This window comes from Hemibagrus wyckioides, linkage group LG10 (assembly GCF_019097595.1).
Source record: "Hemibagrus wyckioides isolate EC202008001 linkage group LG10, SWU_Hwy_1.0, whole genome shotgun sequence".
Classification (NCBI taxonomy): domain Eukaryota; kingdom Metazoa; phylum Chordata; class Actinopteri; order Siluriformes; family Bagridae; genus Hemibagrus; species Hemibagrus wyckioides.
In genome coordinates this window covers 3674569-3700932 of record NC_080719.1, presented here as the reverse complement: position 1 = coordinate 3700932, position 26364 = coordinate 3674569, and the positions used below count along the sequence as shown (strand labels likewise).

General features: G+C 41.7%; 1 protein-coding gene across 6 annotated transcripts in view; it reads left to right on the top strand.

Annotated features, from left to right (window-relative positions):
• sbf2 (SET binding factor 2) overlaps nucleotides 1-26364 on the top strand; it is a 118052-nt gene that overhangs the window by 88440 nt on the left and 3248 nt on the right. For 3 of the 6 annotated variants that reach the window (XM_058400675.1, XM_058400678.1, XM_058400679.1), the window contains 17 exons: nucleotides 2059-2254; nucleotides 2466-2593; nucleotides 3501-3676; nucleotides 4137-4556; nucleotides 6572-6768; nucleotides 7473-7613; nucleotides 8900-8983; nucleotides 12331-12396; nucleotides 12954-13132; nucleotides 15451-15627; nucleotides 17022-17123; nucleotides 19965-20150; nucleotides 21161-21287; nucleotides 22734-22861; nucleotides 24642-24866; nucleotides 24982-25089; nucleotides 25933-26123. In XM_058400675.1, the coding sequence (XP_058256658.1) occupies nucleotides 2059-2254; nucleotides 2466-2593; nucleotides 3501-3676; nucleotides 4137-4556; nucleotides 6572-6768; nucleotides 7473-7613; nucleotides 8900-8983; nucleotides 12331-12396; nucleotides 12954-13132; nucleotides 15451-15627; nucleotides 17022-17123; nucleotides 19965-20150; nucleotides 21161-21287; nucleotides 22734-22861; nucleotides 24642-24866; nucleotides 24982-25089; nucleotides 25933-26123 (2831 nt within the window). The remainder of the gene's footprint in view (nucleotides 1-2058; nucleotides 2255-2465; nucleotides 2594-3500; nucleotides 3677-4136; nucleotides 4557-6571; nucleotides 6769-7472; nucleotides 7614-8899; nucleotides 8984-12330; nucleotides 12397-12953; nucleotides 13133-15450; nucleotides 15628-17021; nucleotides 17124-19964; nucleotides 20151-21160; nucleotides 21288-22733; nucleotides 22862-24641; nucleotides 24867-24981; nucleotides 25090-25932; nucleotides 26124-26364) is intronic. The other 3 variants (XM_058400677.1, XM_058400680.1, XM_058400676.1) reach the window with 3 other exon arrangements.

The window sequence follows — 26364 nt, the reverse complement described above, 5'->3', positions numbered from 1 at the left end:
CGGTTCTTTCTTTTTTTTTTCTTTTTCTTTTCAGACATTTTTCAGATCATTTAAAGTTAGGACCCAGTTCACATTAATACACTTAACACAGATGTGGAGCAGGAGGCTGTTAAAATACTGCCTTGTCGAAGAATCTGAAAGCAATATGTATGTTTTTCAGTGCAACAATACTCATAAAGTCTTCAGGCTGGGGATTAGGTGTGCAGAATGCAAAATACAACATCTTGGGTTCCTCCTGTTCTGGGAAAATAATCAGTGACATGGTGGTGGGATGAAGTGGAGTTACTGCTCTAAAGTTGATTAATTTCCTATAACAGCATTTTATTCCTGCTTGAGTATTTGGCAAGAAGAACCGTATGATGCAGTGTACTTGTTATCCATTTATAGGTACATCTAATGCAGTGGAATATCCACAATATCTTCTCCTAAACCCTCAGTCCTGAAGCTGTCATAAAACATGAAGTTGACACTGGAGACTCCTTCCATCAACGTTAAATAAGCATCGCATCTTCTCACTTGCACTAGCAACAGAGCTGCTTTTCTCTGCATAAAAATAATAAATGATGATCTTTATCATTAGCCTGCTATAAAGTTACATACACTTCCTCTGTCCCAGAGAGACACACGTGATAAATAAGCGTGGTGTAATTTTTCCCGTCTGTCCGTGTCTGTTCTGACCTCAGCGAGCCGTTTGGGGATGAAGAGAGAATGCAGGATTGGCAGAAAGCGATGTGGGTGTTGCAAGGCCAGCGGGGACTCGTAGCTCGTGCAAGCCGCATAGAAGAACCTCATAATGACCTCCGTTTCCTCTGGCCTGGTCAGAGGTTCTTCCAGGGTTCCTGTCCTCATAGCAAGTTATTTCTCCACTGGTCTCACAGAGACCCCTCCCTGGCTCCGGCTCCGGGTTTCAAAAACCTGAGCTCGTACAAGAGAAGGTCGTCCTTCCCGATAACCTTGAACATTCTCACAACAGACGAGAGCCCGGTTTTACAAACTCGCCTTTTGCTCACATGTTTCCTAATGAGCTGGATAAGGACAGAGAACGGCGCGAGCTGCCAGCACCCAGTCGAACACTTCTTCACTGATCTGGACAATGTAAACACGACCGGATTTGAGCGACGTTATTTACAGTCAACGACGATCCTAATCCTTTGAGGTCCTCAGATATGTCATCCAGGCGCCGTTATAACAACTCGACATCGTTTACGAGTTGAGTCAGACCATAAAGATTTATGAATCGTCTATGGAACGTTGTCATCGTATGCAAGGGATTAACGGAGAGCATGAACTCTTGGGATTCTTGATGTTTTCAAAGCAGGGCGTTCTGTCTGTTTTAAATAATGGTGTTTTTCAAATCCATCACTTTTTGTTCCTGAACAAGTTTCTTATTCCAGTGGTTCCTCATCCTCCCTTAAATTTTCACACCCTTTCCCTTTTTATACTGGCCCGGAAATCATCTTATCTTGTATGCTAATATTTTTAAATGTCAAATTTTAAAAGCCCAGTTACGATTGTATGTGATATTTTAGACTTTTTCTTTTTCCTAGAGATCAAAAAATGGAATTTGTTCTTGTTTTTGTGGTGTCCATGTTCCAACTAAACCAAGCAATTACACTGACCAGGCATAACATTATGACCTCCTGCCTAATATCATGTTGATCCCCCTTTTGCTGTCAAAACAGCCCTGACCCGTCCTGCACTGTGTATTCTGACCCCTCTCTATCAGAACCAGCATTAACTTCTTCAGCAGTTTGAGCAACAGTAGCTCGTCTGTTGGATCGGATCACACGGGCCAACCTTCACTCCCCATGTGCTTCAATGAGCTTTGGCTGCCAATGACCCTGTCACTGGTTCACCACTGTCACTTTTTTGGACCACTTTTGATAGATACTGACCACTGCAGGCCGGGAACACCCCACAAGAGCTGCAGTTTGGGAGATGCTCTGATCCAGTGGTCTAGCCTTCACAATTTGGCCCTTCGTCAAACTCGCTCAAATCCTTACGCTTGTCCAATATATTTAGACGAGGTTATCATAAGTATTTGTATCCGTCACACAGCCAAAGATCCTCCGGCCGACGATGCTCCCCGGAGAGGAGTTGGTAAGCGAGGGATTACGGGTGGTCCTGGACCCTGATGGACGTGAAGACGCTACAGGCGGACTGTTAGGAGGCCCTCACATGCTGCCCGCAGAGGGGGCGCTCTTTCTCTCCACCTACCGCATTATCTTCAAAGGCACTCCTCATGATCCTTTAGGTAAGAACCTCTCAGGTTCATGAGCCACTTTTTGTTCTTTAATCAGGTTTAGCAACAAAGTGCACTTAGATTGTAGAACTATGTTTAGAATTTAAAGCTGATTAGTTAGTGCCTTACTGACACTTGTGCTAACTTTACAACGTAGTGCTTATCAACCTGACGGCTCTGTGTGTGTGTGTGTGTGTGTGTGTGTGTGTGTGTGTTTGAGTAGTTGGCGAACAGCCTGTGATTAGAAGTTTTCCAGTGTCCACGCTGACCAAAGACAAAAAGATCACCATTCAGAACCAGCTTCAGCAGAACATGCAGGAAGGCCTGCAGCTTCGATCTGCCTCCTTCCAGGTATTACAGTAACCGAAAGCTTGAGGAATGGTAACGATTTTGTGTTCAAACCCGTTGTTTTTCCCCTTAAGTGATTGATTTTGTGTGTGGTTTATACACCAGGGGGATCAGACATGGTCACAGATTTCATGCAGGTTGATACTGACTTTAAAATTCTTATGAAGGGTGCCAATAATTTTGGAGTCGAGTATGGAATAACTTCCATCTGTATGGAACTGTTTATATTGTCCATTTAAATATCTGCAGTTTATAGAACAGCTCTGTTTCATAAACCCTGATGAAATGTGCATTTCGATCCAATGTGACGTTTTATTTTTTTGTTTTTAATGCATCATTATGTAGCTGTATGCTTCATATAAAGCAAGCGGCAGGCCCACATGTGTTGAGTTCTTCGTGTACTATAAAGCTTTTTATGGCTCATTCCTATCTCTTTACTAACACGTGTTATATAATGCTGGCCTGAGTATAAAAGCGTGGGTCATTCGGGCCTCATTGCCAGTGTGAGTGGATGTATTTGCGCTGTCTGGGATGCATTATAACACCTTTATTAAGCACGTCAATCCACTGGGGGTCTCTCTGTTCTGACAAAACCTCCCCCTGAAGACCACAGAGATAGATAGGGTCACACAGGCCAGCTAACCCTGCCCAAAGATTTTTCTTCCAGATCCCTGGGGATATAACCGCGTTTAAAACCGACATCATCCGTTTTAGAGCAACTCAAGCAAGGCCTGTTGTGTGTCTCCAAAAATTTCCGTTGATTATTTTCAGATTGCTTTTGCGTTTCGGAGCGCAGGCTCCTGCTGAGAAATATTTTGGCGGTAAACAAACTGATGAATCTGACTCGTTTGATAGTTGAGGTTAGAGTCAGAGTCTCTGTGGTCTAATCATCTGATGTGATTCCTCTTAGCTGATTAAGGTGGCGTTCGATGAGGAGGTGACGTCCGAAATGGTGGAGATCTTCAGGAAGCACCTGCAGAGGATCCGTTACCCACAATCCATCTTCAGCACGTTTGCCTTCGCTGCAGGACAGACAGCTCCACAGCTTCTCCTGCCCAAGCAGAAGGAGAGGAACACGGGTTTCCGGTCAGTCCAAGGTTTAATGTCTAGCAGCATCATTCATGTTAAAGAAGTCACGAGTGTCAGGGCAGTCAGGTGAATTTAAATAATTAGGGTTAATTAAACACTTGTCCTCAAACTGAAGCTCGAACTCGAATAACATTTAAAAGTTCCAGACATTGTAAAGTAAAAGATGCTAATTCATGTCTTTTTTCCCTTTTAATGTAATATTTAATAAATATACGTAGGGTACAGAGATTTTTAAGCCTTGAATTTCTTGGAAAGATTTTGGAAGGAAAAGGGACAAGACCCTTGGAGAAAACTGAGTTCACTTTAATGGGAAAGGGATGTGAAAGAGGAATTCACTTCCGGTTGTTTTTTCTTAACACTGGAAAAAAACTAGTTTATTCGAACACATAGTAACAGTGTCCCCACATACAACCGTTATAAAACACTTCAAGATTCACTTTGTCATTGTTTTTGACAGCACACTCTCCAAAACCATCGTAAAAGGAGCCAGGAGAGCAGGCAAGATCACCATGGGTCGTCAATCCACGCTGCAGAAGAAAAGCGAAAAAGGGCCGCGTACCACCTGGAACGAGGAAGATGACATCTCAAGTGAGTTAGTTGAGGAAGTAGAGGGAAGGTCATGGGGTCCAGTCAGAGGTCACGACCTAATGTTATCTATGTGTGTGTGTGTCGCAGTATCAGACGACGGCGAGCCGCCCTCGAACAGCACGCTGAAGGCCTCAGACAAGTCCACCATGGAGCAGCTGGTGGAGCGCGCCTGCTTCCGGGATTACCAGAGACTGGGTCTGGGCACCATCACTGCCAGCTCCTCACGCTCCAAAAGCGGAGAGCAGTTCCGTGTGACGGCGGTCAACAGACTGTACTCGCTCTGTCGCAGGTCAGATATCACTCGTCCTTGTGGATTAAACAAAATAAATTATTATCCATTCTGAAAGCTTGTCAATTCAGAAGAACAAGTTAAATTGTAAACATTGCTTACTTGAAGTAAGTAATCTTTATCTATATAGACCGTTTCAACAAGGTAAACAATAACAAAATGATTGCAAACTCATTCCCAAAGAATATCAGGTAGAACCATTTTTAATTTAAATATAAAGAGGTCAGAAAGTCAGGCTAGATGGTATTTCTTGAGTCTCTTGAAAACTGGATACAAATACAACATTTACCAATAACTGATCGATCATCTTTTAAACAAGAATGTGAGAATAGAGCTTTTGTCATGACCTTGTTAATACGTTCATTAATGTTTATTATAGTTTGGATGCTTGCGATTCATTTCTGAGCACAATGTTGGGCAATGTTTGCCCTTCTAATGAGTCTGCTGTCTAAAACGTACTGCTGTCTGTCTGTCTGTCTGTCTGTCTATCTATCTATCTATCTATCTATCTATCTATCTATCTATCTATCTATCTATCTATCTATCTATCTATCTATCTATCTATCTATCTAAGTTTCAAGCTATTAGCTGGACCGTGATATGGTTTGTTAATGACTTGCATTTTTCAACAGTGCTAATTTTACTACTTTGCGTTTGACGTCAATAGGTTATTAATACGAAATAGGTTATTAATGGGTTCCGGGTTAGTAAAAGAAGATTTTAGTGTTCCATTTGAGACGCTAGACTACATACTACATAGTGTACGCGCATTGTTTGTAGTTAGTCATTTGCCATGCAGCTCAGGTTTGTTCCTGAGGGAACATGAAACGTCTGTACAAAACGGTTGCAATGGGAATTTAATTTAGAATATCAATATTTGATGTTAAGGTTACCTTTTCAGCACACGAGTGTGCCGTGAGAGATCGTCAGGTGTGCCGTAGGAAATGATCCTATCGGTCCAAAAAAATAATTATTTAGTTACTACAAACAATTTGCCATTAATGGACTCCAATAGTGACTGACAGAGTAATGAAATACTCCTCTACATCAGTAGGTGGCGCAATAATGACCTTGTTAATTCCCTGACGATAGAAACGAGAACGCCGACTATTTTGTACGCCTGCATGAACACACTGAGAAACTGGCAACTTGAATGAAAACCCACAACGGTGAATAAGAGAGCCCAGGTTTCACACTGAGAGAGTGTAGACTAATTGAGAGATTCATCAAACCATCCATTTTCTATACCCGATTTATTCCTAATTAGGGTCACGGGGATCTGCTGGAGCCTATCCCCAAAAGGCAGGGGGGGTACACCCTGGACAGGTCACCTGTCCATCAGAGGGCCACACATATAGACACACTCACACTCACTCCCATGGGCAATTTAGAATTACCAATCAACCTAATGTACATGTTTTTGGACTGTGGGAGGAAACCGGAGTAAACCCACGCAGGAACGGGGAGAACATGCAAACTCCACACAGAAAGACCCCTACCTATTTGAACCCGGGATTCGAGCACAGCCAAAGCATAAAAATGAGTCTTCTAAAATTGAACAAAGAATACTCAGATTTATACATTCCACCTTCCATGCTCTGTATAGTTAGCTTTTGTAACGAAAACCAGCTGCAGTTTGGAATAAGGAGCCTTTTTTATTTATTAAAATTTTCCAGGGATAATGCACAAACACCAGGAGTGTCTAATCTTGACCAGATTTCTCAATTTGTCACTGTTTTACAGCAACAATAAATATTTATCTGTACTCCGGATTACTAATCTGTCTGCTGCTCGTGTGCATTACTGATTTTTCTGCAGAAAATAGTGTTATAGATTGACATAAGGCGATCTGCTGTCTTGTATTATGTCATGCATTGCAATGTAAACATCTTGTTTGACCTCGTAAGCCTTCATGCCTTTCTGTTAAGCATTAATCAGACTAACTCATTACAGGGTTGGCTGTTTACTGTAAATGTTTATATCTCTGTGGGTTTTTTTTTTTTTTGTGTGTGCAGTTACCCCGGGCTGCTGGTGGTGCCCCAGTCAGTGCAGGACGGCAGTCTGCAGAAAGTCGCACGCTGCTACAGACATAACCGTCTGCCTGTAGTGACCTGGAAACACCCTCGCACCAAAGCCGTGCTGATGCGTGCCGGCGGCTTCCACGGGAAGAGCGTCGTGGGACTGTTCAAGTCGCAGAACCCCTCCACAACAGGTGTTTCCTTTCATTCCATCCCACAAGAGTTTCATCTCACCCTCTGTTTTGCATACAGGACTTCACACTCATTTCACGGGTACCTTCATTAGGAATTCATAACATATTTATAAGCCTTGCACACAGTTAGAGAGCTTATTTAAGGAGTTATAAGTATCTGTATCTCATTTCTTCTAAAGCAATTGTAAGGAATTGGTACTTAAATGCTTATGTAAGAATTATGTCAAAACCCAAGATAGGACACAAAAGTTTACAAAAGGGTACCTACACTAGGCATTCATAACACATTCATAAGCATTGCATAGCTTTTCTGAAGTGCTTTAACTTCTGTCTAAGCAAGAGAGAAGAAATATCAAGTATCATTGTATCTGTATTTCATTATAAAATGATCTACATGTACCCATGCCTCTTTCTTTCTCTTTCTCTCTGCCTCTCTCTCTCTCTCTCTCTCTCTCTCTCTCTCTCTGTCTCTGCCCCTCTCTCTCTCTGTCTCTGACTCTCTCTCTCTCTCTCTCTCTCTGCTTCTCTTTTCCCCTCTCTCTCTTCCTCTTTCCACCCCACTCTCTGCCCCTCTCTCTCTCTCTCTCTCTCTCTCTCTCTCTCTCTCTCTCTCTGTCTACCTTTCTACCTCTCTCTACCTCTTTTATCTCTGTCTTCCCCCTCTGTGCCCCCACCCCTTACTCGGTCTCTCTTTCTGTCTCCAGCCCCTGTCTCTTCTTCCGAGTCGTCCAGTAGTCTGGAGCAGGAGAAGTACCTGCAGGCCATCCTCAGCTCCATCCCTGTCTACTTCAAATCCAACGGCAGCGGCACTCTGTCCAACCGCTCCCTCATCGGCATTTCTCCAGGTATTTTGATCATTCTCAGAACCTCCTGATCACGAGACGTTTGTACTTGTTTTGGCTTTTCGGTCGTCCCCATTTCATTGAATCTTATCTCCGTTCTCCTTCCTCTCATTGCCCAACCTGTTATATATATTTATGGGTCTGAGCTACAGAGGAACTAAAACACAATGTGTGCACTTACATAAGAGGGAACAGGACTAAAAGGTCACCTCGAATCCATCTTACTGCTCCGGCTCCTTTGGAGAGAACGACCTGCTGAATCATCAGCAAAGCGCCTTGCAGATAATGGGCCTCATTTATCAATCTTCTGTGTAAATGTTTTTGTGGGCCAAGCCAGACGAAAAAATTCCTGCGGGATTTACAAATATTTCAGTAACAATTAAGATAACTGACGTTGCCTTTATTTAAATGCTTAACCCTTAATGATTAGTTAATAGTGACAATAGCATTTATTTATGTGATGCATTATCATATACTCAGATTACAGATCGGAGACATTAGCAGAAAAGAGGGTATATGTAGACGACTGCAGAATAAAAGAAGAAACAGGGTGTAGAGGACGTAGTAAGACGCCAGCTCACGTATTCAATTGTTGTTGTTTTTAAAGCATTCATAAAGCATGGTCAGTGAATGTTTCTGGCTCAGAGGCCTAATTTACCCAAATTAGTTAGATTACCGTGCTATAAAACGTCTAAAAGCCCCACTTCATTCAAGCATTAGTACATACCAAACTTTTCCTGGGAAAGAGAAGAGCATTCAAGAAGTGGGAAAGTGAAAATCCCCAGAATAAAGCTTACTGTGTGCTGAAGGATTTGATTGTTAAAGCCATAGGCAGATTTTATTTATTTAGCTGTCAATCCCTGAGATGACTCAATAAAAATCAAACCCGGGAAAGTGATATGAGACGAGCGAAATGATCACTATCACTTTTGGTTTCAAAATGATGCTGGGTCTGCAGAAATGCATGTCTCTACAGAGATTTGCAGAGGTCATGGCCAAATTCCATGCAGGATTTTATTCAGAATAATGATTATCCACATAAAGCGAAAGAGTAAATGCACCAGTGACACATATGAAACAGATTGAAATCCAAGTGATACTCTCCAAACACACCAGCAGATGAGTTTTAGCCACTTGGCAACCTGTAGATAACGCAGTAAAAAACACCGGACGATTGTGTTTGAATGAAATGAACTCATTTAAAACTATTAAATGTTCTGTACAAATATAATGAGCTTGCACAGAGGTCTCGTAAAAATCCAGTCCTGCAAATGAAATTTCTTTCACAGCTACCGAAAGACGGACATCCAGAATGCCAAAGATGGTTCCTGTCCACTTGGATATTTCTTTCTCCAACAGTTTTACCAGAGGAGGTGAGTGTGTCACATTCAGGCTACTTTTATTAGCGCAGAAGAAGAGTTTTTATTTTTCTAGTTGGGTTTCTGGTATTTTAAAAGCTGTTTCTTTTTAGACAACATGACCACATTTGGACTTCCTAAACACACACACACACCATGTTGACTTTGGCCTGCTGTAATTCTCATGTGACAGCTCAGCAGATGTTTCTTAGCACGATGCTCGCTAGCACAGTTTTTAGAAGTAAGGAAATACATGCTGCTATAGGAAACTAATCAACGACAGAGTAGTGCATTTACATCCCAAGCACATTGTAATAATTCTCTTCTGTCCATAGTTACCTTTAATGTCATGGGAACATCATATAACGCGTATAGTATAGTATAACCCGAAGAACACAAGACAAAATCCATCCCAAAGACTTGAACATGTTGTAGTTGTTAGAGGCAGACTGTTACGCAGCACTGAAACTGGAGACTCCTTTCCAAAATGTTCATGGGGAAAAAATCACCATATAACAGATTACAGTCAGAATCAAACATTTAAAAGTGCCGTGATAGAAAACAGGCAAAACATCACATTCACCGATGATCATATTCTTGTATAATCATTTCCTTTAAACGAATCGTTGATCCATTTGGAGTGAAACAGGGAGTGAAACAGGGAGTGACCTTGGAGACATGATTACCGCCAGCAGGGTTATAATTTGGGTTAAATGTGGCACCGCAAGCAATGACTCAGAAGTCGGCACTTAAGCCGATGCTTTCCTTTCTGAAAGGAATGCACCATTGCTTCATCAGCAGGTGCAGCCATTTACAGCGAAATCCAGTTACACAAAGACACTTCCAATGCCGTGAACTTTCCAGAACCGTGGAATGGAGTCACTTAAGCATGAGGTCAGGAACCATTAGCGTGCACCGTCCGGCGCCAAGATGTTACAGCACACGCCGGAGTAGAGTTAATCAGGAAACACACTGATCAGTGATTGCAGCTGTAAGGTTAGACCATGAGTTCTGTTTAAATTGTAAAAAATGATAGAATAACCTGGTCCTCGTGTGAAGTATGGTGCATTTAACCTTCATTTTCATCCATCGCTCAGTCATTTCGATTAATGATGACAGTCACTCTGTAACTCTGGGCTTTAAAGGAATATTCCTCTTCTTTTATTTTAACCTGAACACTATCCACTTTATCTGTAAGGCATGTGTGGTCACTACAGACTGGAACTTTGATATGTTGGGTGTGGGGTTTGTTTGTGCCGAGGTTTTTTAAAAAGACCAAACTCATTTATAATAGAAAACGAAGGTAATTTAGTGATGAATGGGGGGGGATCTGACCTTATAAAGGTGAACTCAGGTGGGATTGAGATGAGACGAGTTTCATCAAATTTCTAACATTTTTAACAAAATACAGCAAAATAAAAGGTTTTGTGGGATCCATACACCGCTAGAACCTCACATCTCCACAGGTTCTTCCTCTTGGAAAAGTAGTTCCAGCTCTCAGGATTAGTTATAGTAATATATACTACTCTTTGCATTCGGAACATCCTCAATTCCTCCCAGGATGGATTTTCACACACACACACACACACACACACTGTTGGAAACATTCCTTTAAGCTTCTGGTCCATGTTGACATGATTACATCATATAATTGCTGCAGATTTGTCAAGAACACTGAACTTGTTGACATGTTCATGGAACCGGTTTGAAGAGACTGGTTATCATGCTCCAAGGAGCTGTTCTACATTATATAGAGAGGCTCCATATTAATGCCCTTGGTTTATTGGAATTGGACGTTGAACAAGCACACGTGGGTTTCATGTTCTGGTATGTTAATACCTTTAACCATGTAACGTGAGATGGGTTAATTGTGGCTTTAAACGGATGTGTGTGATCAGCAACAGTACTCGGATGTCCTGTGCTTGAAGAGGCCCAGTGTGTGCTTAAAAAACACCTTTAAATCTTTTTTTTTTCCCGGAGGCTTAAAAAGGAATTTGTGCCTGTTTTGTGGTGTCCATGTTGGTTGGTAATGTCACACTCCACAGTGGCTATTAATAGCTCAATATGAATAGCTCAAGAATATGTAGTGTTTCGTAAGTATTTCTGTTTTTCCCCTAGCCTACTAGGGGCAATATATTCATAGAAGCGTTCTTAAAAAAAAACATGTACATGGTGATATCAAACCCATTTCTGCTCTCTGAGATACTCCGAGTGTTTGCTCATTATCAGCTAAAATTTGAAGGCGTTAACCAGTAAAATTCTGTGTAAGGTTATCCAACAGAGGGAAAAACACGCATCTAAGCCAACAGACATGTTTTATATCAGACTTGTGGTGATAAATTCATTCATTTGTATACAACGATAGAAAAGTCCCAAAAAGGGTTAAACCACCACCACTAGCATCCTGGAGTCAACTCTATGTCTCATGTCACAGCAGAAACCGAGATACAGCAGATGTTCTCATTTACATTTCTGGAATTTGCCAGACGCCCTTATCCAGTTTACTTCATTTTATACATCTGACCACTTGAAGGTTTAAGAGCCTTGCTCAGGGGCCCAGCAGAAGTGGCTGCTTGGTGGACCTGGGATTCAAACTCACAACCTTCCGATCAGTAGTCCAACACCTTAACCACTAAGCTACCACTTCTGGTACTGGGGCTGGCGGAAGATCACGTGGTTAAGGCTCTTGGTCGTTGACCGGAAGATCAGGGTTCAAGCCCCAGCACCGCCAAGCTGCGCTCTTGAGCAAGGCCCCCAACCCTTCCAGCTTCAGGGGTGACCCTGCGCTCAGACCCCAACCCCCCAAGGACGGGATACGTGAAGAAAGAATTTCACTGTGACAAATAAAATAAAAAGACAACTTAAGACAACAACTTTCCCCATTTCATCTGTCCAGTTTGTGTAGCCTCCTGTTCTCAACTGACATGAGAGGAACCCAATGCTTTTGTAGTCCAAATATAATAACAAACTGGACTATGGGCATTAATGGTGACCTACAAGTCCTATTCTCTGATCAAGTCTGCATTCTCCTCAAAAAACCCCAACCATCAAGTGATCCACTGGACTCACCTGACTTCATAGGACTCTCCTGACCCTTAAATATGTCTAAAAAACGTTTCTCACCTGCCCAGAATGTCCACAGAGAGCTCTCTAATTAAAGTTTATTGATGGATTTATACAGCTGTCCTTAGATTTCTATTACAAATGAGTTTGGAGCGTTTTCGCTATACCCAAAAGTACACTGGGCACTCGGAGGGTTGTGTTTGTGTTTGTAGTGTGTGATTTTCTCCATCTGATGCAATTTCTCTGTCCTTCCCCCTCTCTCTCTCTCTTTCTCTCTCTGTGGATCTTTAATCTACCAGTACTTGGGTACAAGGACAAACTTTTCACTCACACAAACCAAGCTAAAGGGAGAATCCACAATCAAGGTATAGTTCCTCTTTAACTAATCTGCTAATCTTTTTTGCCCCCCCCCCCAACTCAACCCGATAACCCGTTTCCATTCTGTCAGGTCATGGTTTACTTTCCTAACCTCGCTCCTGTAGAGTTCACTGTCATCTCAGTCCACCACAAACCTCACTCACGTCCTCAGTTCCCCTCCGTACGTGTAGAGCGGGCAGTCAGGGTTTGCTCTGTGGTTTGTAGGAGCAGGTCTGTGCTGACTCGAGAACAGAGTTCTGTGGTGATCTGGTTTGATTTGTCGGGACATTCCAGCTGAGGACAGCAATTTGAGCGAGCTTTGGTATTTACTGCTAGCCTTGCAAACAGACGGGTGATCACTGGGTACGCGGAATTCAGTCTAGTCTCAGAGTAAGGAGGGAAGATTATTGTGTATTTAAATTATTTTCCCTGATACGATGCTGAGGTAACAAACACGGTGTCTTGATCTTACTTCCTCTTCCTGCTTTTGTTGTTTGTTGTTGTTGAAAAAGTCTTTAACCTTCTCCCGGTCTGATGTCTCTGCGTGTCCATGTTTTGATGGAAGGCGTGTGGGCGAGTCTGCGCTCCAGCAACAGGTTCAGCCAGCACCTCTCTGCAGCCGACGTCGGGGCCCGGCTGGCAGGCAAGGATCTGACGCCCCCTACAGGAAACGAAAGCCTCCAGACGCAGCTCCTCAAGCACCAAGCGGCTCTCTACATCTTTGGGGAGAAATCTCACCTCAGGGTACGACTTCTTAAATAAGTCTTTTAGGAGATTTATTGGCATGAGCTTGAATTTATTTGAAGAGATTAAATGTTTTACACTCGCTGGTGTTTGTGTTTTTATCCTTCTTCCTTCTTCTAAGCTTCATCTCAAAATACACCTCCAGGGCAATATTTTTGAGCGCTTAAGAGCATTGAGAGAAGCTTTGGAAGCTTCCGTTCTCAATATGGTGTCCATGATGGCCAGGGGGTCCACCATTCTGTTTCACTGATGGAAACCTCAAGCTTCCACTGTCCTTTTAAGCTTATAAAAAATGTCAGTCAGAGTCTAGTGGTCATTTCTTTCTTTCTTTCTTTCTTTCTTTCTTTCTTTCTTTCTTTCTTTCTTTCTTTCTTTCTTTCTTTCTTTCTTTCTTTCTTTCTTTCTTTCTTTCTTTCTTTCTTTCTTCTTTCTTTCTTTCTTTCTTTCTTTCTTTCTTTCCTTCCTTCCTTCCTTCCTTCCTTCCTTCCTTCCTTCCTTTCTTTCTCACTCTACATTTTCTTTCTTTCTTTCTTTCTTTCTTTCTTTCTTTCTTTCTTTCTCACTCTACATTTTCTTTCTTTCTTTCTTTCTTTCTTTCTTTCTTTCTTTCTTTCTTTCTTTCCTTCCTTCCTTCCTTCCTTCCTTCCTTCCTTCCTTCCTTCCTTCCTTCCTTCCTTCCTTCCTTCCTTCCTTCCTTTCTTTCTTTCTCACTCTACATTTTCTTTCTTTCTTTCTTTCTTTCTTTCTTTCTTTCTTTCTTTCTTTCTTTCTTTCTTTCTCACTCTACATTTTCTTTCTTTCTTTCTTTCTTTCTTTCTTTCTTTCTTTCTTTCTTTCTTTCTTTCTTTCTTTCTTTCGTCCTTCCTTCCTTCCTTCCTTCCTTCCTTCCTTCCTTCCTTCCTTCCTTCCTTCCTTTCTTTCTTTCTCACTCTGCATTTTCTTTCTTTCTTTCTTTCTTTCTTTCTTTCTTTCTTTCTTTCTTTCTTTCTTTCTCACTCTACATTTTCTTTCTTTCTTTCTTTCTTTCTTTCTTTCTTTCTTTCTTTCTTTCTTTCTTTCTTTCTCTCTCACTCTACATTTTCTTTCTTTCTTTCTTTCTTTCTTTCTTTCTTTCTTTCTTTCTTTCTTTCTTTCTTTCTTTCTCACTCTACATTTTCTTTCTTTCTTTCTTTCTTTCTTTCTTTCTTTCTTTCTTTCTTTCTTTCCTCTAGCTCTTCTTTGTTTGGTTTATAAATGGATGGAAACCCTGTTTTGTTTTGTTTTTTGTTTGTTTGTCTTAATGAAGGATACCTGCATCCACTGTCGAGCTTTATTTTACATCCATATATGGAACAATATCAGGATACCTGTAGAAAAGACGTATGATTCACTAATGTGATAATGCCACCATGTGTAACACGAAAACATGCGGGTTCGAAGGAAAAGAAAACAATCTCATAGAAATAGTAATAATCGTCATTTCAGATGTAGCAGCTTTATTGTGGAGAATAGTGCACATGTTTGCAGATACACCTAAATATCTTACTCCACACATCACATCGAGAAGCTCCGAGCCCCAGTCCAGCATATCGGTGTTTAGGTTTCAGAATGAAATGTCCAGTTATCAGATACAATTTCATCACATTCCTGAAGTGGATCTCATCATCTTGGCCTTGAAATGCATTTGATTATAAATCTGCTAACTGATAAGATCCTAATATCTGCTTATAAAGAGAGCTGATTTATCTGTACAATTCATAGATTTTGGCTGAAACAGTATTACATTTGGACCACAGACAGAGCTACTATCACTCTTTTGTGCACAACAGGGAAAGTGATCATGTTTTTTTGGCTTGTTGATTTCACATAAATTAATATTCGGGTCAGCATTTATTGCAGACGGAGTTCTTGGCAGTTTTCTGCTCTGGCTTGCTTTTTTTGGGCATTCTTTTCATGCTTTTTTAGATCGTAGAGGTCATTTCATTCTGTATGATCCACTGAGCATGAACAATAATTATTCAGTATTATCCTGGTGATTGCAATGTTTGTATTGCTCCAGACACGGTTCAGAATCCTTCTTTAATTAAAGCCTTGAGCTGATAAGGTCATTGCTCAACACGCTGAACAATCTCAATTCATTCTTGTGTGATTTCTATACCAGTCTGTGTGATGACACCTTTTCTGCATCATGTCTTGTTCCAGGTTTTGAGTCTCTCTATGCCGTCTTCCTCTTTCTCTCGTGGTGACATTCTAAGCATTTCTAAGACCAGCAAATTCAGAACCGAACACTGTATTAGAGATTATTTATGTGGATTAAGACTGAGCTCTGACCGTTTCAGGGCTTCAAGCTGGACTCCATTCTGAACTGTGAGCTGGTACCGGTGGAGTTTGCAGACACGCGGCAGACCAAGGCCTCCTTTAAAAAATTGCTGCGGGCGTGCGCTCCCAGTGCCACATCTACTGACTCCAATGAATCCTTCCTTAAAGTCCTGGAGGACAGCGAATGGATCCTGCAGGTGAGTTTTATCCACCACTTCATTCGTCTTGATGTAAACACATGAACTGGACCATAACTAGGTTCATTTATTTGCCACTTTGTTAGGACACACACGCCAGATACACCCGATCAGCCATAACTTTATGAACACTGAGAGGTAACGTAAATAAGACTGATGATCTCCTCATCATGGCACTTGTTAGTGGGTGTGATATATTAGGCAGCGATTTGTCCTCAAAGCTGATGTGTTAGAAGCAGGAAAAATGGGCAAGTGTAAGGATTTGATAGAGTTTGACAAGGGACAAATTTGTGATGGCTAGACCACTGGATCAGAGCATCTCCAAAACTGCAGCTGTTGTGGGGTGTTCCCGTTCTGCAGTGGTCAGCATCTATCAAAAGTGGTCCAAGGAAGGAACAGTGGTGAACCAGCGACAGGGTCGTTGGTGGCCGAGGCTCAGTGATGCACATGGGGTGTGAAGGCTGGTCTGTGTGATCCGATCCAACAGACGAGCTACTGTTGCTCAAATTGCTGAAGAAGTTAATGCTGGTTCTGATAGAAAGGGGTCAGAATACACAGTGCAGGACGGGTCAGGGCTGTTTGGTAGCAAAAGGGAGACTAACTCAATATTAGGTCATAATGTTATGCCAGGTTGGTGTATGTGTATAATATAGCCTGGTGTGTGTGTGTGTGCTGCACTGTGATGGACTGGCATCCCATCTGCGGTGTATTTCTCGTAGACCTCATATTTCTTCAGATTTATTACAAACTTGATCAGGATAAAGATGAATGAATGAGCGTTTTATAAGAAATGATTTATAAATAGTCAAATTCCACCTACCTTAACTCCTCCCAGATTAAACCATTTTTTTATATGCACAGTGCCCTTTATTAATCTAATTAAACTGTATTAATCATTGATGAAATTTGCGTGAAGGCGTACACTATAGGGTTCCATTTAGAGTGTCAGTATTTTTGGCTAGTGAGGATTTGACATCTCGCCTCTGTGGCTGATGGGATACAGAGTTCAGGTCAAGCACATGTTGCTACTTGCTTTTGAACCGATCTTTGCAGTTTCTCACTGCTGCTCCTGTGAGAACGGTCCCTTTTTCCGCTGCTGTGACTTTGACCCCCTACACAAAGTGCTTCCTCCAGTTTGCTTTCCCCAAGGAAATGATCCGACACAAAGATGGGAACTTACCAGGCTAAGAACCCGAAGACCTCTTGCCCCGAGAACGCCCCTCGTACACTACCTCATACACAATATTATCTGTGAGGCTGTTTGCCAAACGATCACGTCTAGCTTAGTCAGCAGTGAACTCTCCCTGTACCTAACTGACCGCGAGTGTAAATACACAGGAACTGAGTCTGAGAATAAACCTGGTGTTCTGCTGATGTGTTTGTGTGTATCACAGCTGCACAAGCTCCTCCAGCTGGCCCTCATCCTAGTGGAGCTGTTGGACAGTGGATCTTCTGTGTTGTTGAGTCTGGAGGACGGCTGGGACATCACCACACAGGTGAGATTGCATCCTAGCATCTATATATGTATCATCCTAGCATCTATATATCACTCGTTTTCTCGCTATCCGACAGGCTAGCGTCTTCGCTCCAGCATCTGCCGTGGGTATGGACCGGAATGGACCAACCACGTCGGAGGTGTTTTTGTGTAGCTGCAGATTAAACAACGTTTCTCACATTCTTGCAGGCTGAGCTCAAATGTTCCACGGATAAACAAGTGCAGCGTTATTAGCCGAGGGTGTTGTGTGTCCTCAAATACGTCTTGCCAAGGGCTTGTTAAGTGAAACAATGCAGAGTGGGCATGAGGAGAGAGAGCAGCCATGCCAGACACGTGCTGAAACCAGAGCACATTTCTCTCTCTCTCTTTTTTTCTCCCTCTTTAACTGTCTGTCTTCATCTCTGTATCTCCTCTTTTTCACTCTTTTACTATCTGTCTCTCTTTACCTCTGTATCTTGCTCTTTTTTTCACTCCTTTCCTGTGTGTCTCACTTTATCTCTGTATCTCGCTCTCTTTTTCTCTCAGACACCTGTTGCTCTCTCTCTCTCTCTCTCTCTCTCTCTCTCTCTCTCTCTCCCTTGCTGTATCAGTTCCTCTCTCTTTTTTTTCTCCCTCTTTAACTGTCTCTCTTTATCTCCTTCTCTTTTTCTCTTTATCTCTCTCTCACTTTTTTTTTTCACTCTGCTACTATCCGTCTCTCTTTATCTCCTTCTCTTTTTCACTCTTTCACTATCTGTCTCTCCTTATCTCTATCTCCTCTTTTTCGCTCTTTTCCTGTCTGTCTCTCTTCATCGCCTTCTCTTTTTCACTCTTTCACTACCTGTCTCTCTTTATCTCTCTCCTCTTTTTTGCTCTTTTACTGTCTGTCTCTCTTTATCGCTTTCTCTTTTTCACTATTTCACTATCTGTGTCTCTTTATCTCTGTATCTCACTCTCTTTTTCACTCTTTCACTATCTGCCTCTCTTTATCTTTTTCTCTTTTTCACTCTTTTACTGTCTCTTTATCTCTGTCTCTCCTTCTTTTTCACTCTTTTTAATGTCTCTCTCTATCTTCTCTTTTTCACTCTTTTTACTATCTGTCTCTCTTTATCTCTGTATCTCGCTCTCTTTTTACTCTTTAACTGTCTGTCTCTTTTCTCTCTCTCTCTCTCTCTCTCTCCTAGTCACTTCAACTTCAGTTCAGTTCAGCAGTGCTTTACTGGCATGAATATAAGATCTTTAACAGTGGAGTATGAAGAGCAGCTCCATCTGCACCTCACCTCTCAGTACAGTGAGCACCCAGTCTCTGTTCTCTAGTCAGCAGGTTCTCCAGTGCTGGTCGTTCTCCACAGCATGACTGTGCTCACTCAGTCTGTACTCAGTCAGGTTGTGTCTCTGCTTTATATCTCTGGCAGTGAAGAGATACTCTGCCAATTCAAACTCTCTGTTTAGGGCCCGATAGCAGTGTCTGGACAGGGTTTGGGGTTTGACCGTCCCAGTTCTCCAGATACGCTCTTCTCATCTGTTTAGTCATTTGGTTAACTCTGATTAGACTTTGCTGAGCACAGCTGCTTTGAGACTGTAGTGTGTCAGTGGTCAGTGTGTTAGTGAGCCAGCTGACAGAGGGCTGAGCTCTTGGTTAGTGGTTAGTGGGTTAGTGAGTCTCAGAACCAGCTGACAGAGGGGACTGGTTGCTCTTGGGTTTTCAGTGCTAGTGTGTATTTATGACTTGATTTAAGATGTTTCTAAAATGTTAGGGGATGATCAATGAGAATCAGATTAATTCTGCCCTGCATGCATTGGTTGGTGTGTTTCTCTGAACTTTTTCTACAGAAATTTTGACAGAATTCAGCATGTGAGATGTTTGTCCTATCTTGTGTCGTCATGAATACTGAATGGACCCTGAACTGAACCTCACATCCATACAGAGCAGTAACACTCCAACACCAAATTCTAATCTGATTGTTGTAGAATTTTTTTATTGCATGATTGCATTAAGAGCCCTTCATTCTTTTTGTTCCTGCTGCATTCTCTCCCCGGTCAAAGCCTCCTGAAGCACTGATTTTCAGCCCCAGGTAGCCATATTGTATTGAGTGCTCTAGGGGAGAGGGTGTTTCCCTCTCTAACTTCATCAGATTCTCTTCTCCTTATTCATTCTCTCCACCTCTTGGTCTCTCTCTCTCTCTCTCTCTCCATCTCTCCATCTTTCCATCCATGTCTTGTTCCGATTAAATAGGCTCCATATGCTCTGGCTCTCTCTGGCTGCAAGCCTGCTCTGTTTCTCAGTTTGTGGGAAACAGAACCGCATGTTCTTGTAGGTTCATTTTCAATCCTTCCAGATGACACCAGGCATATCCGACTAGGAGAAGAGCTCAAAAAAGAAATGCAATCATTATATCCTCACTGTACAAAGTAACAGATCTTTTGGCACTTTGGAAAGTATTTCTGCTTTTTCCATCGGTAGCTGGTTAGCACTCACGGTGCCAGCTGGATGTTTTTTTGGGTTCCTGCTGAACTCTGCTTTCACAGACCAACAAGGAATACAGAGAATAATAAAAGCAAAATTCGAACAGTCTGGTTTTATGCTTTTGTTTGTGCCACACAAGAAAAATGCAAACAATTTTTTTCGCAGTTAATGTAGCGTAAACGAACAGAAATACTTTCATTTTCTAATTCCAGTTGCTGACATTACAGCCTCCTCACTTTGTCAGGCTATCATCAGCAGTTGGTTGAAATTGAAATCATTTTAATGTTTTTATGATGTCATTATTATAAGTAATTCTCATTATATTAGTCACTTTGCTTCCTGTTTGGTGCATGAGTGAGAACTCTACCTCATTGCTGTCTTTTGTTTCTCATGCAGGTGGTGTCTCTGGTGCAGCTGCTCAGTGACCCATTCTACCGGACATTGGAAGGCTTCCAGATCCTGGTGGAGAAGGAATGGCTGTCATTCGGGCACAAATTCAGCCAGCGCAGTAACCTGACCCCCAGCAGCCAGGGCAGTGGCTTCACACCCATCTTCCTGCAGTTCCTCGACTGCGTGCACCAGGCAAGTGCTAAGGCCCGGCTAGTGAGCAAACGGACCATTGTGAAAAGGCCGCTACGGAACGATCACCCTGCTTCGTTCATTCTTGTTGCCCTTGAGCCATATCCTTGAGCAGTCTGCATAGCAGTCACATGATTATTTTTTCCATCATGGTTGCCATATTTGAGAATACATCTTTGAGGTGCTAAAGCTAAACAATTTCCAAGTGCATTAGGGCAGTTGATTATTAGTGCAAATGAAGCAGACACGGTTGCACTGATGTTCTGTATTTGCTCCTCTAAACAGCATCGTATACTGTGCACGTATCCGCGTGACATCATATGCACACATGGAACGCAAGGTCACTTGGATCCCCTTTGCAGATAAAGCATTTTTCATTTACAACTTCCGACCTCCCCAGATCCAGCTATTTCCTTCTGGCTGCGTTCCTGTCGTCATCACTTTTATATCAGTTTTATATCAGCGTTAGTTCGGGGGGTTCATGCTCGCTCTCTTTTCCGGGCCAGCATGGTTAAACAAGGAGAGATGTGGAGATCTGTAACACGCAGGAAAAGCTTAAAGTCTACCCTCACTCCCAGCTGGGACCTCAGTACAACTCCCAGCCTCTTGTTCTATCCATGCTGTTTCCCAGCGAGAGTGACGAAACCGAGGTTCGGGCGGCCAAAATGACCTGCACGAAGAAGTATGGCAGAAAGCGTCTGAAAATAGAACTGCCTCATCTTACAAGCAGCTGTTGTTTTTGCCAACAAACACAGATGGCCCCAAATGTGAGAACTAGAGCGAAGTTGGTCCCAGCTGACAATTGGATGGCGGCCCTCGTTGTTGTCCGCCTTTCTGCGATTTCCTATTTTTTTCCCCCTTACGTCCTTCATCTAAGATGATTTAAAAGCTCTTCTCCCTCTGAGCTCAGCCTCATCTTGTCTATAATGATTATCTTATGTGATTACATTAACATGTCTGATTTGCGACGATTGGCCAGAGTCTAATCCACTCGGCTGACTCTCTCATTCCAGATCCATAACCAATACCCGTTGGAATTCGAGTTTAATCAATACTATCTGAAGTTCCTGGCGTACCACTATGTCTCCAATCGCTTCAAGAACTTCCTCTTGGACTCGGACTACGAGCGCCTCGAGCACGGTGTGTATGAGGGGAAAATTGTTCGAACAAATAATCTGCTGTGTCATACAAGGCATGAGGGGTTTGGGCTACGTGCACACTGTCGCAGGTTTTTCACATTATCTGTGTAGTTTGGGAAAGATTATTCACGAGCTATATTAAACAGAGTTACAATGAAATGTAGTAAGACAGGCATAAAGCAGGGAATAAACCCTGTTTGTGAAATAATCCATACTCCAAACTGTTTTTTTTGGAAGGAGTCTACAGTGTCGGAACATTTTGGAGGAGTTTGCCCAAGGAGGTTGTTTCCCAAATTTCCACAATATAGTCAAGTAACTCTAAATGAATAAAAAAGCTTGATGTTCTGTAATAAATAAAAAATAGTCATTCCTATCAGACCTCTGTGGTGTAAAAGGAACTCCGTAATACTTTCCGAAAAAGTTTGTGAACTTGCTGAAAATTTGTGAAATTACTGAAAGTAGCTCTAGGTTTTAAAGATATTTGTAATGGTGTTTGGATACAGAGTGGTGATTATTCACTGATTTTTCAGTTCTATGATAAATAGACAGACAGACACTTTATTCATCCCAATGGGGTTTTTTAAATTACAAAATGCACCATGAGCAGAGTTGTGTTCTCTAGAGGCCATGAAATACCCATAATGCACTGCATCGAAGAATGATACGCAAGCCATTATAGTGTAGAGCACAAATGTGTTGATCTCCATCAGAGTGTCTGTCCGGTGCTCCTGATTTTCCTGTGTAGCGAACAGAGAGTACAAGAAGTAACCGCAAAATTGGCTAGGACACATGGCACACAAGTCTGACGATGTTCTCGTTCAGCATCCCCTTCCAGGTTTGCTGTTATAATACTCTTCTGAGGAAGCTTTCTGTTACAGATATTTCCACTAGATATTATTATTATTTTTAATAATAATATTAGAATAATAATAAATGTTGTGTATGTAGCACCAGTGTAGTGTGCGGCAGAAACAGAAAATTAAAGGGAAGAAGGAAGGGTGTTAAAAAAATAAAATAAGATATTAATGAATATGCAATAATTTAATATAATAATAATAATTAAAATACAAGGCAACTCATAAGTCCAGGATGAAAGGGGAAAAGACGAAATGAAAAACTTTTAGAACGTGATAGAATTTTTTTCTCACTGCTCAAATTCCTTGGATTTGAATGATTTGGATTAGTATTTATATAATGTTTATGAGTTATGGGACACCTCAGAGTCCCATAAATATAAATAAATTTTTTCCTCTAAATATAGAGGAAAAAAATATTTTTAGGGTTGTTTTGGTAATAAAGTAGCCCATGCCTGTAGTGAAGCACTTATCACACTTTTTTACCCTGTGACCCTGATCCCTTATCTCTCATTCAGATCTCTCACCTGATTGTGTTACGCTCGACATCTTTTCTAACAAGCAGCCCTTTGTTGTTTTTCCTCACCATAAAGGCACATTGTTTGAGGATAAAGGAGACAAGCAGGCCAAGAGAGGGATCTGTATCTGGGAGTGTATAAACCGAATGCACCGCAGAAGTCCCATCTTCTTCAACTACCTGTACAGCCCTTCAGAGACAGAGGTAAGGGTGAGAGGAAATTGGGTTTGTGTGTGTGTGTGTGTGTGTGTGTGTGTGTGTACACAGACAGGCTGGTGCGTGTGTGTCCTTCAGCCTTCAAGGCTTTTACCCCAGTGCACTTCGTCTAGAGGTTGTCTCCTCTATCCTCTCCAAATATTTCGATCTGCCATCCCAGATTACAGTCATGATTAATAGCTCTGCACTCTTGCATAAAAACATGTCTGTATTTGACCTTTGAAAATAGTCAGCTTTCTTTGTTTTGTTTGAGACTGCTGAGCTCCATGAAAACACGAGCTGCAGATGAAGTAACTATAGATGGGAGAAGCTACACTAATAAAGGCTTCCTTTATTTCCTTAAATGCTGGCACACGTTTAACGTACAGCCTTACAGGAATTGCTTTTCAGAAAAGCACAGTGACATCAAGCACTTTTTTTTTTCTTTTTTCTTTTTCATCCTGACCAATAAGGTCACAAGATGGCGGTCAAGCAAGGATTAAAGCGTCTATATCTCAATCGGCTGCCGCGGGTCAGTTAGTCATGGCACTGATCAGTTAGTCAGTGCACTAATAATTGATGGGGGAGCTCTCTAGTGACATTTGTTTTTGGGTCATTTTAGCTTGGGTTAGCTTGCGGACTTACTGATGTATGGAAAAACCTGTGACTGCATCAAATGCGGGAGTGAGGCGTCAGCGGAAATGGCAATTTTTTTAAATAAAATGCAAATAAATTTAAGTTATATATATAAAATTATAGGTTTATTGTTTCTTTGCGGTCACGGTACCAAATAATCCAAGGCCCGGTACCGGTCTGCGGCCCGCTGGTTAGGGACACCTGCTTTATATGGTTTGTTTGTGTCTAATGACTTATAAGAGCAATCAAAGTATATTTATAATGTACATTAAACAATATAAAAAAAATAATTTCAGAAGAGATCGGTCCCATCTGTTTATAAATGCCCTTGGTGATATTTTACAAAGCAAGTATGTGGTCATGGCCCAGTGTGTAGTGAGCCAGGGCCTGAACTGGTGTACACTCTATACTGATTCACAACCTAGGGAGCTGATGGAGAAATCGTTAAAGCATCAGTCTTGTTAATGAATTAATACAAAGAGATTTGTGACAAGGTTATTAAAAATAGCCAGTTTGTTTTTGGGACATGACGTGATCCCACGTGGCTCAATACAATTAAATCACACACCAGATCTTCTTCTGCTCATTTCTGCCCTTGAAGCTACAGCAAATGCAGATGACTTCTTCATCATCACAGTTAAACATCTGTCCATGTGTTAACTGTGGGAATAAACACATACCGTAGGAGGCGTGCGTGTCGTTGCCATTCGCTGTCATGGTCCAGTTTTAGCCAGGTGATAAATTTGGTGATGTGTATTTCCGTGAACTTGTTGGCAAAAAGCAGCCCTAATAAAAACAGCATGTCTTTTAGCCTGTGGTATGAGTTACAATCAAAAGGAAAGGAGCATCTTCATGTTCCATGTCTGGTTCGGATCAGTTCTGTGTTATGATGTGATTTTGGCAGAGACTCTGTTCCTCTCTGATAAGAGAAAGCCTTTAGCACTTGGTTGGCGCAATGGATCATTTATTTTTTCCACTCTTGTGTATTCCAACATGAATAAATCAGTGGAGTAAAAACTTCTGGTCCTTTGTGGTGTTTTTTTCATACACAAAGTCATGTTCATTAATAAACTACTAACTATTAATGAACCATTACATCACCTACATCACTGCTCTACAATTAGCTGACCTCTGTTCTCTATCTGTTATTTAGCCTGTCTTGAAGCCGTCCATCTCCATTCCCAACTTGACCAAATGGGAGTTCTACACGGCCGAGACGCTCTCCACCGGACCCTCGTACGACTGGAGGATGCTGGCCGTTCCCACAGACAGCTCAGAGGAGCTGGACACTATCGCTACGAGCAAGAGGAGGATTGTCTGGCCCTGCTACAGCAGCGTAGCCCGTGCCCAGCCCGACGCCATCACCAAACTACTGGCTGTAAGTCAGGTTTAACCTGCTCCTCTGTCCTCTTCCTCCTCATCTTCTTCATTATTACTGTAGGATGAACCACGGGCACACCAGGGTGTTGGAGCTGAATGTTTGTATCTTGCAGGACATTGAGAGATTGGAGGGAGAGCTTGGTCAGGTGCCTGAGAGATGGCATGCTACCCTAGAGAAAGTGCGAGTCAGCATACAGGACGACCTCAAACAGGAAGGCATTGTAAGAGCTTCTGTATCTTCTCCCTCTCTGTCTTTCTGTTTCTCTTCTTTGCATGTAAAAAAAAATATAAGGAAGGAGTTATTCCAAAAAGTAAACCCTTTGTATAAAAATCAGAGATGGCATGATGGGACATTTACTTTTCTGATAATGATAAAAATGCTGAAATCTTGAGTATCAGTCAATACCACTACAAAGCACTACAAAACTATAATTAAATTATATTTTAAAAATTCATTATTTTATTTCATTCTTTCATTTATACGTTATTTTTTGCTGGTATTTAGCCTGCTCCCAAACCTGCTGAACAGAACCGTGTTATCTGTAATAAAATATTACGCTTCCCGAATTATTTGTCTTAAGAAGAATCTGAAATTCGAATAGAAACTTTCTCACACCTTTCACACACTTTTTTGTCGCACACATGACGTTATCATGTAATAAATCCCCTACATTTACATTTGACCCTCCTCCTCCTCCACCTCCACCCATGCTGAATGTATATGCTATTTGCATGAACCTGATAATAAATAAATAAATAAATAAATACAAAGCATTCTTTAATGCATTATAAATTTCAAAATGTTTTCTTTATTATAATGAACAGAAAACTACACCTGCATCACCATCATTAGGATCAACCCCGGGATTTATGACTATGCATGAATATGCAAATTTGGAAACGCCCCCATCTAATCCTGCCATTGTAATGACACTAATATTAGTTTTACTTATTTATCTATTCAGTAGCAGAATCTCATTTTTATATGAGAAAATATCATCTATGATTATTTCAGTTTCAGCAGTGTTGATACGATTCATTCTCTATTCTGTGTCTGCTTTTAGCTACGGAAACAGTCCGTATCCGTCTCCGGCTTGATCCCTACCTCTAACCTGCAGGCGTATCAGCGCCACTCCATGCTGCACCTCCCTGACAGCGGCCTGGGAGAGGACAGCAGTCCCACGACGGCCAACGGCATGAGTCGCCGAGCCGCAACGCTCTATAATCAGTTTACACCCAAGAACGATGAGAACAGGTGAAGCGAAAAACTTCTTTTCCTCTCGTTCTCATTCTCACATTTTAATCTTCTAACTACTTTTTACATTACACTGATCAGACATAACATTATGACCAGTTTTGGAGATGCTCTGTTCCAGTGGTCTAGCCATCACAATTTGAACCTTCGTCAAACTCGCTCAAATCCTTACGCTTGTCCATTTTTCCTGCTTCTAACACATCAACTTTGAGGACAAAATGTTCACTTGCTGCCTAATATA